General features: G+C 40.5%; 1 protein-coding gene across 1 annotated transcript in view; it reads right to left on the bottom strand.

The window, feature by feature from the left end:
- The window catches only part of TBCE (tubulin folding cofactor E), a 156,174-nt gene that overhangs the window by 48,321 nt on the left and 94,620 nt on the right, over window positions 1–13,233 (bottom strand). The window contains exon 3 of the mRNA XM_007938470.2: window positions 11,457–11,642. Within this exon, the coding sequence (XP_007936661.1) occupies window positions 11,457–11,642 (186 nt within the window). The remainder of the gene's footprint in view (window positions 1–11,456; window positions 11,643–13,233) is intronic.

Raw genomic sequence — 13,233 nt, forward strand, 5'->3', positions numbered from 1 at the left:
TGGCCTTGCAGTAATAGGCCTTGGGTTACTGCTGTCTTCCTCTTGTGAGATTAGAGGAGGTCAGAACATGTGGCCTCCTTGCCGTTTTTGCAAATACTCAAGAAGTAGGGTGCCAAAAGAGAAAGAAGGAAATCAAACCTCCAAGAAAAAACTGGTCTACAGGACAGTCTACATGAACAACAGTCTCATCTAACCAGAGACCAGAAAAACTACATGGTGCCTGGCTACCACTACCAAACATTATAATCAAGGCCACAACAGAAGGACCCTGACAAAATCAGAGAAAAATAGCAACAGAACATCAAATTCCTTAAAAAAAAAAAAAAGACTTATTGGACTGGTTGAGACCAGAGGACTCCCTGAGACTACTGCCCTGAGATATTCTTCAAAGCAATCCCTCAAATCACCTTGTAGATAAATAACAAATTGCCTCAAAAATTAATGACTATCACCTATAAGTACTGTGACCCTTCAAAAAAAATCACCTATAGGAGACCAAAACAAAGACAAGAATGTAAGGGGACAAGGAAATTATATTAATGAAAGAACAACCAGAATGGAAATAATGAGAGTGTTTAGCCCACTGTGAAGAATATAACCAACATCACTGAACAATTTGTGCAGAAATTGTTCAATTGGAACCTAAGCTGCTGTGTAAACCTTTACTGAGAACAATAAATATTACTGAAAAAAAGGAAGTAGGGTCATGCACCAAGGAAATTCATGAGTTATTCTCCTAGCTGTTCTTAAATTAGGGAAAAAAAAAAAAAAAAATGTCAATTTATAATTTGTTAATATTCACAGAGACTATGGTATTATCTGAAAGAGATTGTTGTTGTTGTTGTTGTTGTTATGTGCCATTGAGTCAGACCCAACTCATAGTGACCCCTCCTTGGGTTTCCAAGTAGATTGCCCTATCTTCCTTCCGAGGAGTGGCTGGTGGGTTTGAACCGCCAGCCTTCTGGTTAGCAGTCAAGTGCCCTAGGCACTACGCTACCAGAAAGATATTAACCAATAAGGAAAAAACATGTATCTTTTTGGGTAAAACATATTTAAATATTTGCATTTTGGATGCAAAAATTAAAACAAAGAACTCTATCCCTATGCAGCATATGGTCCTTCAAATACCACCGATGATACTTATCTCTTGGTGGTATCATTACTCATGACTTTCACTTTATTCTCCTAGTGTATCATTTTGTGTTTTCTAAATTCTCTGTTGTTGTTGTTAGCTGCTGTCGAGTCAGCTATTACTCATAGCAACTCTAGGTAGAGCAGAACAAAACACTGTCCAGTCCTCACAGCGACCCTGTGTACAACAGAACAAAACACTGCCCAGTCCTGTGCCAGCCTCACAATCCTTACTGTACGTGAACCCATCATTGCAGGTATTTTGTCAATCCATTTCATTGAGGGCCTTCCCCTTTTTTGCTGACCATGCAATTTACCAAGCATGATATCCTTCTTCAGGGAATGGTCCTTTCTGACAATATGACCAAAGTAGGTCAAACGAAGTCTGGCCATTCTCACTTTCAAGGAGCATTCTGGCTGCACTTCCTCAAGGACAGATTTGATCTTTTGGTAGTCCACAGTACTTTCAGCATTCTTCGCCAACACTACAACTCAAAACCATCAACTCTTCTTCAGCCTTCCTTATTCACTGTCCAGCTCTCACATGCATATGAACTGACTGGAAATACCGTGGCCCTGAGTTAGGCGCACCTTAGTCTTCAAGGAGACATCTTTGCTCTTCAAAACTTTAAAGAGGCCTGTGTTAGACTGGGTTCTCTAGAGAAACAAAACCAGCAAAGCTTATATAGAGAGAGAAAGAGAAATTTATCTTAGGAAAATGGCTCACCCACTTATAGAAGCTGCAAGTCCAAACTTCTTGGATCAAACATCAAGCTGGAGGCTTTTGCCAACTCATGCAGCTACAGGGGCTGAGGAGCTCAGGGCTGGCAGGCAGTATACTGGCTGTTGAATCCAACGAATGGCGAATCCAACATCTACAGGCCAAATGGTGAATTGTTCCCTCATGGACACTTGTGAGCAGCACAACAGAATCCCGATCCACAGAAGAGTGTCTCTTTTCCGAGGATGTCCATATACCGGAGGCAGGCCACAACCCTACAAAAACTCCCTGTCAACGGATTGGCTGCTCAAAACATATTCATCTGACATCATCCTGGGAATAACATCAAAACTGCTTAAACCACACAGAATTGGGGTCCAGGCAAGTTGACACACATCTTCAACCATAACAGTCCACCCCTTATCAACCTGGCAGTTGTACACATCTTCTTAACCATATATAATCTCTAAATAAGAATAATTATAAAGTCATATTCGTGACTAACATGATATGCTAACACACATACAACCAAAACGCATTAACCTTATTTACATTTCACAGTTCATAACAGAAGGAAACAAAAATATTTGATGCATATATACATATACAATAAAAAAAATATAACAATCACAGTCCTCGTTTCTACACTTGGTCACAAGGTCATAGCTGATATACAGAACTACCTTCTTCCACCACCATTCTGTATTTCTCCTACCCTAAGCAAGCACCTCAGCTGGTCGTGGTTCTTTGCCTGGTGGGGTGACCCAAACCTTCATTCCTGAAGGGTCTGGGCTGTTAGCAGTCAGATCAGAATTGAGTTACTGTAATTGTCCATTGACTTTAATCACAGGGCATAGCAGTACTAAGAGATGCCCTAAAGAATCTCCTGTATTCCAGACATATTCTTCTTTACCTCTATTACGTAATGTCAATCCAATTTCCCCTTGGTAATCAGGATATATCACATCAGATAATACAGTAATGCCCTTCTTTGTCTGTTGATCCAGAGGCATGAGGAAGCGAAAATGGCCGGTGGCATTCTTAATTTCCAGTTCAATGCAATCAGTATTATGTCTCCAAGCGTGAGTGTTCCTCCCTTTGGGACTAAGATCTACAGACCCGCAGAGCATAGGGTAGCAGGGACAGGAAGCAAAAATTTTTTGAGTGGATCACTAGGGATAATAGTGAGTGGTACCACTCCTGTTTCCACCCCTTCGTTCCTGGACCTATTTAATCCTGGCTATTGGAGAAACAGAACTATATAATGGACATACAGAGCACATACAGCCTCCTGGAGAACAATGCCCCAACCGTTCAAGGTATTGCCACCTAACTGGCGCTGTAATTGTGTTTTCAGGAGGCCATCCCATCATTCTATCACACCAGCTGCTTCAGGATGATGAGGAACATGGTAAGACCAGTGAATTCCATAAGCATAGGCCCACTGCCGCACTTCATTTGCTATGAAGTGAGTCCCTTGATTTGAAGCCATGCTGTGTGGGATACCATGATGGTGGATAAGACATTCTGTAAGTCCACATATGGTAGTTGTGGCCGAAGCACTGTGTGCAGGGAAGGCAAATCCATATTGAGAGGAAGTATCTATTTGAGTAAGAACAAAATGCTGTCTTTCCATGATGGAAGGGGTCCAATGTAATCCATCTGCCACCAGGTTGCTAACTGATCACCCAAGGAATGGTTCCATATCATGGACTCAGTGTTGGTCACTGCCGCTGGCAGATTGGGCACTCAGAAGTGGCGGTAACTAAATCAGCCTTGGTAACTGAGAGTCCATGTTGCTGAGCCCATGCATAACCTCCATCCCTGCTACCATGGCCACTTTCTTCATGAGCCCATTGAGCAATGATAGGAGTAGCTGTGGAAAAAGGACGGCTGGTTTCCACTGAACGTGTCATCCTATCCATCTGATTATTAAAGTCCTCCTCTGCCGAGGTCACCTTTCGGTGGGCATTCACATGAGACACAAATACCTTCACTCCTTTGGCCCATTCTGAGAGTTCTGTCCACATACCTCTTGCCTATTCATCCTTATCACCAACTTTCCAATCATGCTGCTTCCAAGTCCTAGACCATCCAGCCAAGCCATCAGCCACAGCCCATGAATTTGTATATAATCACACATCTGGCCATTTCTTATTCCATGCAAAGTGAACAGCCATATGCACGGCTCAAAGTTCTGCCCATTGGGAGGATTTCCATAAACCACTGTCCTTCAAGTAAATCCCAGAAAGGGGCTGCAGTGCCGCTGCTGTCCACTTTCGAGTGGTGTTTGCATATCGCGCAGAATCATCTGTAAACCAGGCATGAGTTTCTCTTCCTCAGTCAACTGATCATAAGGAACTCCCCATGAGGCCATAGGTGCAGACTGGGAGATGGAAGGTAATGTGACTGGAGTGGAGACCATAGGCATTTGGGCCACTTCCTCATGCAACCTACTTGTGTCTTCAGGTCCTGCTTGAGCCCGATCTCTGATATACCACTTCCATTTAATGATGGAGTGCTGCTGTGCATGTCCAATTTTATGACTCTGTGGGTCAGACAACACCCAGTTCATGATGGGTAGCTGAGGCCTCATGGTGACTTGATGGTCCATGGTTAGGCATTCAGTCTCTACTAAAGCCCAGTAACAAGCCAAAAGCTGTTTCTCAAAAGGAGAGTAGTTATTTGCAGAGGATGACAGGGCTTTGTTCCAAAATCCCAAGGGTCTGCATTGCAATTCACCAATAGGAACCTGCCAAAGACTCCAAAAACATCTCTATCTACTACAGACACTTCAAGCACCACTGGATCAGCCGGATCATATGGCTCAAGTGGCAGAGCAGCCTGCACAGCAGCCTGAACCTGTTGCAGAGTCTTCCGTTGTTCTGGGCCCCACTCAGAATCAGCAGTTTTCCGAGTCACTTGATAAATAGGCCACAGCAACACACCCATGAGGGATATGTCGCCCCCAAAATCCAAAGAGGCCCACCAGACATTGTGCCTCCTTTTTAGTTGTGGGGGAAGCAAGATACAATAACTTATCCTTCACTTTAGTAGGAATATCTCAACATGCCCCACACCATTGGAGCCCTAGAAATTTCACTGAGGTGGAAGGTGCCTGAATTTTTGTTGGGTTAATTTCCCAACCTCTAGCACACATATGTCTCACCAATAAGTCTAGCATCATCGATACTTCTTCCTTACTAGGTACAATCAGCATAATGTCATCAATATAATGGACCAGCGTGATGTCTTGTGGAATGGAAAGGCGATCAAGATCCATACGGACTAAAATATGACATAGTGCCAGGAGTTGATATACCCTTGGGGAAGCACTGTATAAGTACACTGTTGGCCTTGTCAGCTGAAGGCAAACTGCTTCTGATGGTCCTTTGAAATTGGTATTGAGAAAAAGACGGCATACCAAGTACCAGGAGATGAATTAATTTGCTCAAGCAATGAAATTACATCAGGAACAGCAGCTGCAACTAGAGTCATCACCTGATTAAGTTTACGATAATCTACTGTCATTCTCCAAGACTCCATCTTTTTTGCACAGGCCAAATAAATGAATTAAATGGGGATGTGGTGGGAATCAGCACCCTTGCATCCTTCATGTCCTTGATGGAGGCAATAATCTCTGCAACCCCTCCAAGGATGGCTTGGCTGGATGGTCTGGGACTTGGAAGCAGCATGATTGGAAAATTGGTGATAAGGATGAATGGGGAAGAGGTATGTGGATAGAACTCTCAGGATGCTTTTGGTTTACTATTTTTGTATGTAGAGGCAGTTCTAATGGCTTCCACTTGGCTTTCCCTACCACAATAGCCCTTACTCCGCATGTCAGGGACCCAATGTGGGAATTCTGCCAATTGCTGAGTATATCTATTCCAATTATGCATTCTGTCACTGGGGAAATCACTACAGGATGGGTTTGTGGACCCACTAGACCCACTGTGAGACGCACCTTAGCTAAGACTCTATCAATAACTTGACCTCCATATGCCCCCACTCTGACTGGTGGGCCACAATGACACTTTGGGTGTCCTGGAATTGGTGTCAGTTCAGAGTCAGTGTCCAGTAATTCCCAAAAAGTCTGATTATTTCCTTTTCCCAATAAACAGTCACTCTCATTAAAGGCCTCAGATCCCTTTGGGGGAGGCTGGGAGAAATAGCAACATTACAGATTTTTGGCAATGTAGTGGGGTCCTTCCTCAAAGGAGCCCCGCCTCCCCTTCATTCTAGGGGTTGTGGGTCTGTAAACTGACTCAAGTCTGGGAATTGATTGAGAGGCTGTGACTCCATATTCAGGTGATTCAATCCAGGCTGCTGTTCACGTGACCTAGAATTCTTCTGTCTATACAGATCAAGTAAATATTTAGTAGGCCTGCCATGTATTTCACTACTAGAAACACCTTGAGCAAGTAGCCAATGCAATAATTCCACACAAGTCAGACTATTCTAATTACTGTTCTGACTCTGCTTTCCATTATGGTAACCATGCCCACCTTGTCTTTGTTGATTAACTGCTGCCACTTGGCCCCTACTACCACGAGGGTCCAATCAGCCCCATTGTAGTTAAGTGTTTTAGTTCAATTAGGGCAATTCCCACTGTCAAATCAGGCTTACATAAAATAGCAATCACAGCAGTCTTCAAGGATGCTGGAACTCCCTTCACAAATTTATTCCTCACTGTACTGGTGAAAGGCGTGTCTTCTGGCCTCTCCATTTCTGGCTCTAGGGGTCTAACCTGATAAATCCATTCTAACAAGCCAATTTCCCTAAGCCTCTGGATACCTTCTTCTACATTATACCAAGGCAGGTACTTCAACTTGACTTAAGGTAGGCCACTGCATAATCCATGCTTCAGTAAGCCCACCAAATAAACTATTAGATCCTTTCCTAATCTCTTGAGCTGAAACACTGAATGAAGAATCCATACTTAGTGGGCCTAAATCAATAAACTCAGACTGATCCAATCTTACATTCCTTGCACCATTATCCCACATCCTCAATGGTTATTCCCATACATACTCTCCAGGTTTATGTCTGTACATGTTAGCAAAATCAAGTAGGTCTTTTCGGGTGTAGCATACCACGTTCTTAATCACATTTTCTATGTCACCTTTTGGGGCTCGCTTGGACTTAACTTTTGCTGTAGGTCTAGCAGCAACAATGGGTGGTTGAGGCAGTTCCTGAGAACATTCAGGAATGTCTTCCATGGCCTCTGCCTCAGACAAAGACCAGCAGGACCAGTTTGGCTAATCCCATCAAACTGAGGTGGAGGGGATAATGGTTTTACAGTAATCCCTTCAGATGGGAGGGATTCAACAGAAGTACAGGCTCCATATCCTGATATTCCTGACTGTTGTCATTGTTATGTGCTGTTGAGTGAGACCCAACTCAAAGCGACCCCTCTATGGAAGTAGATTACCCCATCTTTCTTCTGAGGAGTGGCTGGTGTGTTTGAACGCCAGCCTTCTGCTTAGCAGTCAAGTGCCTTAGGCACTACTATCTGCCCATATATACCCATTCCAGGTTTCAGGATCCCATTTTTCCCCAATCATTGCCCTCACTTTAACTTCAGACACCATTCTGGGTTGGCAATTCAATTGGCATTGTAATTCAGCCACCCTTACAATAAGGCTCTGGGTTTGGTTTTCAGCAATTTCAGCTCTGTTACTAGAAAAAATAAGGCATTCTTTCAGAGCACAACTGGAAACACTAAGGTCTTTTATGCGGCGCTTAAGCTGACTCAGCAGCCCTGAATTCATCTCGGTCTTTCACCACTTTGTCTAGTGTAAGCAGGACCAACCAACCAACTTCTTTATACTCCTCATGCTGACAAAATTGCAGAAAAGTATCAAATATGTGATCACCCAGAGCCTCACATCTCACAAAGTACTTGATCTATTGGTGGTGTTATTTTGCATATTAATGTTGCCACCTCATGCCACAGATTAGCAGGGTCCTCTTCACTAACAGAGGCAGGGTAACTAGTGTCTTTATAATTAATCAAATAGGAGAATCAATTTAGGAAGGCCATCCTTAAGATTTTGTCTCTCTAGAACCCCTCTCGGTACCAAATGTGTTAGACTGGGTTCTCTACAGAAACAAAACCAGTAAAGCTTATATATATATGTATATAGAGAGTAATTTATCTTAGGAAAATGGCTCACACACTTATAGAAGCTAGCAAGTCCAAAGTTCTTGGATCAAACATCAAGCCGGAGGGCTTTTCCCAACTCTTGCAGCTGCAGGGGCTGGAGCTCAAGGTTGACAGGCAGTACACTGGCTGTTGACTCCAACGAATGATGAATCCAAGATCTCCAGGCCGAATGGTGGATTGTTCACTCATGGACAGTTGTTGGCAGCACAAAAGAATTCTGATCCACAGAAAAGTGTCTCTTTTCCCAGGATGTCCATAAATATACTGGAGGCAGATCACACCCATAGGGAAACTCCCTTTCAATGGATTGGCTGCTCAAAACATATTCATCTGATCCCATCATGGGAATAAACACATCACAAGTGCTTAAACCACACAGAATTGTGGTTCAGCCAACTTGACACACAGCTCCAACTATCACAAGGCCTTTCGCAGGAGATGTGCCCAGTGCAATATGTCATCTGATGTCTTGACTGCTGCTTCCATTGGTGTTGACTGTGGAACCAAGTAATATGAAATCTTTCATAACTTCAATCATTTCTCCATTCATCGTGATGCTGCTTATTGGCCCAGTTTTCAGGATTTTTATTTTCTTGACATTGAGATGTAATCCATATTGCAGACTGCAGTCCTTAATCTTCATCAGTAAGTGCTTGAAGTCATACTCACTTTCAGCAAGCAAAATTGTGTCATCAGCATATCACAGGTTGTTAATCAGTCTTCCTCTAACCCTGATGCCATGTTCTTCTTCATATAGTTGAGCTTCTCAGATTATTTGCTCAGCATACAGATTATGTATGGTGAAAGGATACAACCCTGACACACTACCTTCCTCATTTTAAACCATGCAGTATCCCCTTGTTCTGTTCGAATGACAGCCTCCTGGTCTATGCACAGGTTCCTCATTAGCACAATTAAATATTCTAGAATTCCCATTCTTCTCAACGTTACCCATAATTCATTAAGATCCACACAATCGAATGCTTCTACAAAGTCAATAAAACATAAGTAAATATATTTCTGGTAATCTTTGCTCTTAGCCAAGATCCATCTCACATCAGCAATGATATCTCTCATTCCACATCCTCTTCTAAATCCAGCTTGCATCTCTAGAAGTTCTGTCAATATACTGCTACAACAATTTTTTAATTATCTTCAGCAAGATTTTACTTGCATTGAGATATTAATGATATTGTTCCATAATTTCCACATTCTGTGGGATCACCTTTCTTTAGAATGGGTACAAATATGAATCTCTTCCAATCACATGGTCAGGTGGCTGTCTTCCAAATTTACTGGCATAGACAATGAGTGCCTCCAGTGCAGCATCTATTTGTTGAAACATCTCAATCGGTATTCCGTCAATTCCTGGAGCCTTGTTCTTTGCCAAATCCTTCAGTGCAGCTTCAATTTCTTCCTTCAATACCATTGGTACTTGATCATACGCCACATCCTGAAATGGATGAACATTTATCAGTTCTTTTTGTTACAGTGACTTTGTGTATTCCTTCCATCTTCTTTTGATGTTTCCTGCATCATTCAATATTTTGCACATAGAGTCTTTCAACATTGCAACTCAAGGCTTGAATTTTTTCCACAGTTCTTTCACCTTGATAAATGCTGAGTGTTTTCTTCCTTTTTGGTTTTCTAACTCCAGGTCTTTGCACAGTTAAATTATAATAACTGACTCTGTCTTCTTGAGCTGCTCTTTGAAATCTTATGATCAGCTCTTTTGTCACTTCTTCCATTTGTTTTTAGCTACTCTCCATTGAAGGGCAAGTTTCAGAGTCTCCTCTGACATCCATTTTGCTCTTTTCTTCCTTTCCTGTCTTTTTAATGACCAAATTATCTATATGAATGTATATTGTTTTATAAATAAAACACAGTCAGGTGATACTATTTAAAGAAAAGTCTTACTCATCTGAGATTTTTCTATAATGCTGGCCATCTATGCTAAAAAGTAAAGGTGTTGAGAAAAGAATTTATTCTTCAACATTGAGAATAAGAAGAAAATGTTTTATTGCCTGCATTTCCATTTTTAATTTTATATTAAATCTTAATGACAAAAATGTGCAGAATCACAGTTTAATTCTTTTACTTTACAGATGGCAAATAAAAACCTGCAGGCCTATGGCCAAGTGTGTTTGCAAATATATTCTCCACAGTGGCCACCAGAGGTCACTACCAGGATGTCTCCTCCAGGTCAAATCACAGAACAAACCAGCATGAATTAAGGAAGTACTTATGTAGTTATGACTATTTTTAAGTAATATCAGCTTCCACTTTCTTTGATTCAGACAGATCATCTGAATGAGTAGTAAGTCTTTTTGCAGATAATCAACGTACCAACAGTTTCAGAGAAAGTAACGTTCTAGCTAAGCAGTTTTAAATTGCTACAGACTGCTACATAACAATTTAGGGTACTTCTTAAAAGCAAATTCCTGGGGTCCATGCCCCAAAATCCTGATAAAGTAGGGTTGGAATAGGAGTGAATTTTCTATATGCTTCAAAAGCTCCACAGGTGTTAAAGATGTGCACTGCCAGAGATGGGAACTGCTCACTACTAGCCAGTACAAGTATTATACATGGCATATTGGCAAGTATTCAGATTTGTTTCTATACCTGACTTATCCAACTAGAAATGCTACCATGAAATATAAAAGGACAAAAATGTCAGCCTTAGATACTTAATAATTCGTCAATGAGAAGATGTTGTTTTCTTACCACTAAGTCAATTCCAAGTCATAGAAATCCTATCAGACAGAGTAGAAGCGTACCAGAAGGTTTCCTTAATGAGATAAACAATCAATTGTAAGAGTTAATCAAACTCAAAATGAGAAAGAAAGATGGGCATAGGAAAGATAAATCAATGGAAACAGAACAAATGGAATGGAAATGACACATTATTAAAATTGTTGAAGTTGTTAAAATTGTTTTAAAAATTGTTAAAATTGTAACCAATGTCATGTAACAACTTGTATAATTGTTAAATGGGAACCTAATTTACTGTGTAGACTTTCACCTAAAACAAAAGAAAATGTTTTAAAAAAAAATTCTTTACAGGAGCAGATCACCAGGTCTTCTCTCCGTAGAGAGAGTGGCTACTACTGGGTTTGATCGCCAACCTTTAGGCTAGAAGTCTAGTGCTTAATCAGTGCACCACGAGAGCTCATGATATAACAAGACAGTTTAGTGTAAATATTTATAATGGCCAAATCGATATTGCAATTCCAATTCAGAAAAATCTATGAACTCTGTGAAAATAAGGATTTTCATTTGCTTGAATATTCAATCCTTGGATTCCCTTAGATTTCAATTCACTATTTTTACAAAAAAGTTAAGCCAGTTTGGAAACAAATGTGCATCTGACATATGGCCATGAAAATTTCAATTCTGAACCTTCATGAAACTGTAAAAGTTACCATTTCTACTTACCTTTGCTGTTTAATAATAGAGTCAAAACCAATAGCTTCTACAGGTTTATTTCCAATTGTAATAATTTGCTCTTTTCTGTCTTCATCTGGTCCATCTTCTAACACATAGCGGTTCTTAACTGCAGTAAGAAAGTCTACTCCAAAATTTACCTTGTGGGGACGAATAAAGGATCCTCCTGTTGGGTGCCTAGAAAAGGAGAAGAATGGTAGTTAGAAGAAAATTGTCCTCCAAGAATTCACCAACAGATAAACATGATGGTCTTCAAAGTTTTCAACTATATCTGTATGTTGAAACAAACAAAATCAGCATAAAAAGGAAACATATTATACTAAAGGAAAATTTATAATCAATATGACTGATCATAAAAGGTTATAAATTTATACAAGTATATAAAATCCCAATGACTAAGCAGATAGGAAATATGTACAGTTAACTGACATAAGAAGAAAAAGAAGTTATAAATCTATGGGGGGAAATTCAACCTCACTAATAATTAAAATAATGAAGTATAATTGGCAAAAAAACAAAATTAATAAGCCCCTAAGTTTACAAGGCTGGGTTTCTCTGACTCTATAACCATACCTCTGGGGGATTTCTCAGATGGCAATAATTTAAAAATAAAAGCAAATTACATTTACTAAGACTTTATGTAATAGTATTATATGTAATGAGGAACTCTAGAAACAATGTCTACCTGGGTGGAAAAAGTTATTAAATAAACTACACAGATGAGCAATTTTACTGCAGTCATTTAAAAATTTTAGATGTGATACTTAGCAAATTATTCAAAAATAATGTTTAAATTTTTAAAAATTGAAAACAAAATATACATGATACAACTACACAGAAATCATGACAACGTACATAAAAAGAATGGATAAGGACACAAAGAAATCATTTGTGAGTGAAAAGACTACGTACAAAATCTTTTCATTTTAATGACTTAAATCTCAGTTAATGATAGTTTTAAAATCTTAAATATGGGGCACCAACTGGCCAGTGAGACAGGGCATCACAGGGCTCCCTGGGGCACTGGAGAGAACACACCAGAGGACCTGTGGCGACTAGACATATCTACCATCAGCAAATGCTTTTATCGATAAACTTGGGACAGCTGGGAGGGAGCAGAGACTCCTCTGGCTCCGGGTGCTGCTGAATCAGGAGCAGAGAGGGGAATCATGTGGCAAGTAAGTGAGCCCTGGGACAAACTCGCATCGTGGATCAGGGCAGCTATCCTAGGTCAGCTTTTTGGCAGCTTTCTTTTTGGAAGGGCCTGGAGAATAGGGTTTTTGCAGCTGTCTGAACCTGGTGGAAAGTGGCAGCCTCCTAAAAATTGAGGTCTGTGAGTAACAACAGTATAACGTCATCATTAGCAGCCCACTCAAAGCCCTAGAAATGGCTCATTGTTCCCTGGAGGTTTTTTTTCTATTTTATTTATTTTTTCCTTTCTCTCTTTTCTTCCTCCTTTCCCTCCCTCTCCCCTGCCTCATCCAGTAGAAAAACTATATTAAACCACCAGAACATCTACCAGCTCAAATTAGAAACTCCCTTCAAGCCAAGTAGAGACCTGCAACCACATTCCACACAGTGATTCCAGCATCACAAAGAAAACTGCAGAGCCACACAGTACACCTGAATTAATAACCAAAAAAATAAAATACACCAGCTCCACCTTTCCAAAAATATTAAATCATAAAACCAAAACAAAACAAATCAATACATAACTAACAGTTAAAGACAACTTCAAAATGTCTAGGAAACAAGAAGAAACCTCAAA

This window comes from Orycteropus afer, unplaced genomic scaffold (assembly GCF_000298275.1).
Source record: "Orycteropus afer afer isolate SDZICR_OR568_19922 unplaced genomic scaffold, OryAfe1.0 scaffold00050, whole genome shotgun sequence".
Lineage (NCBI taxonomy): Eukaryota > Metazoa > Chordata > Mammalia > Tubulidentata > Orycteropodidae > Orycteropus > Orycteropus afer.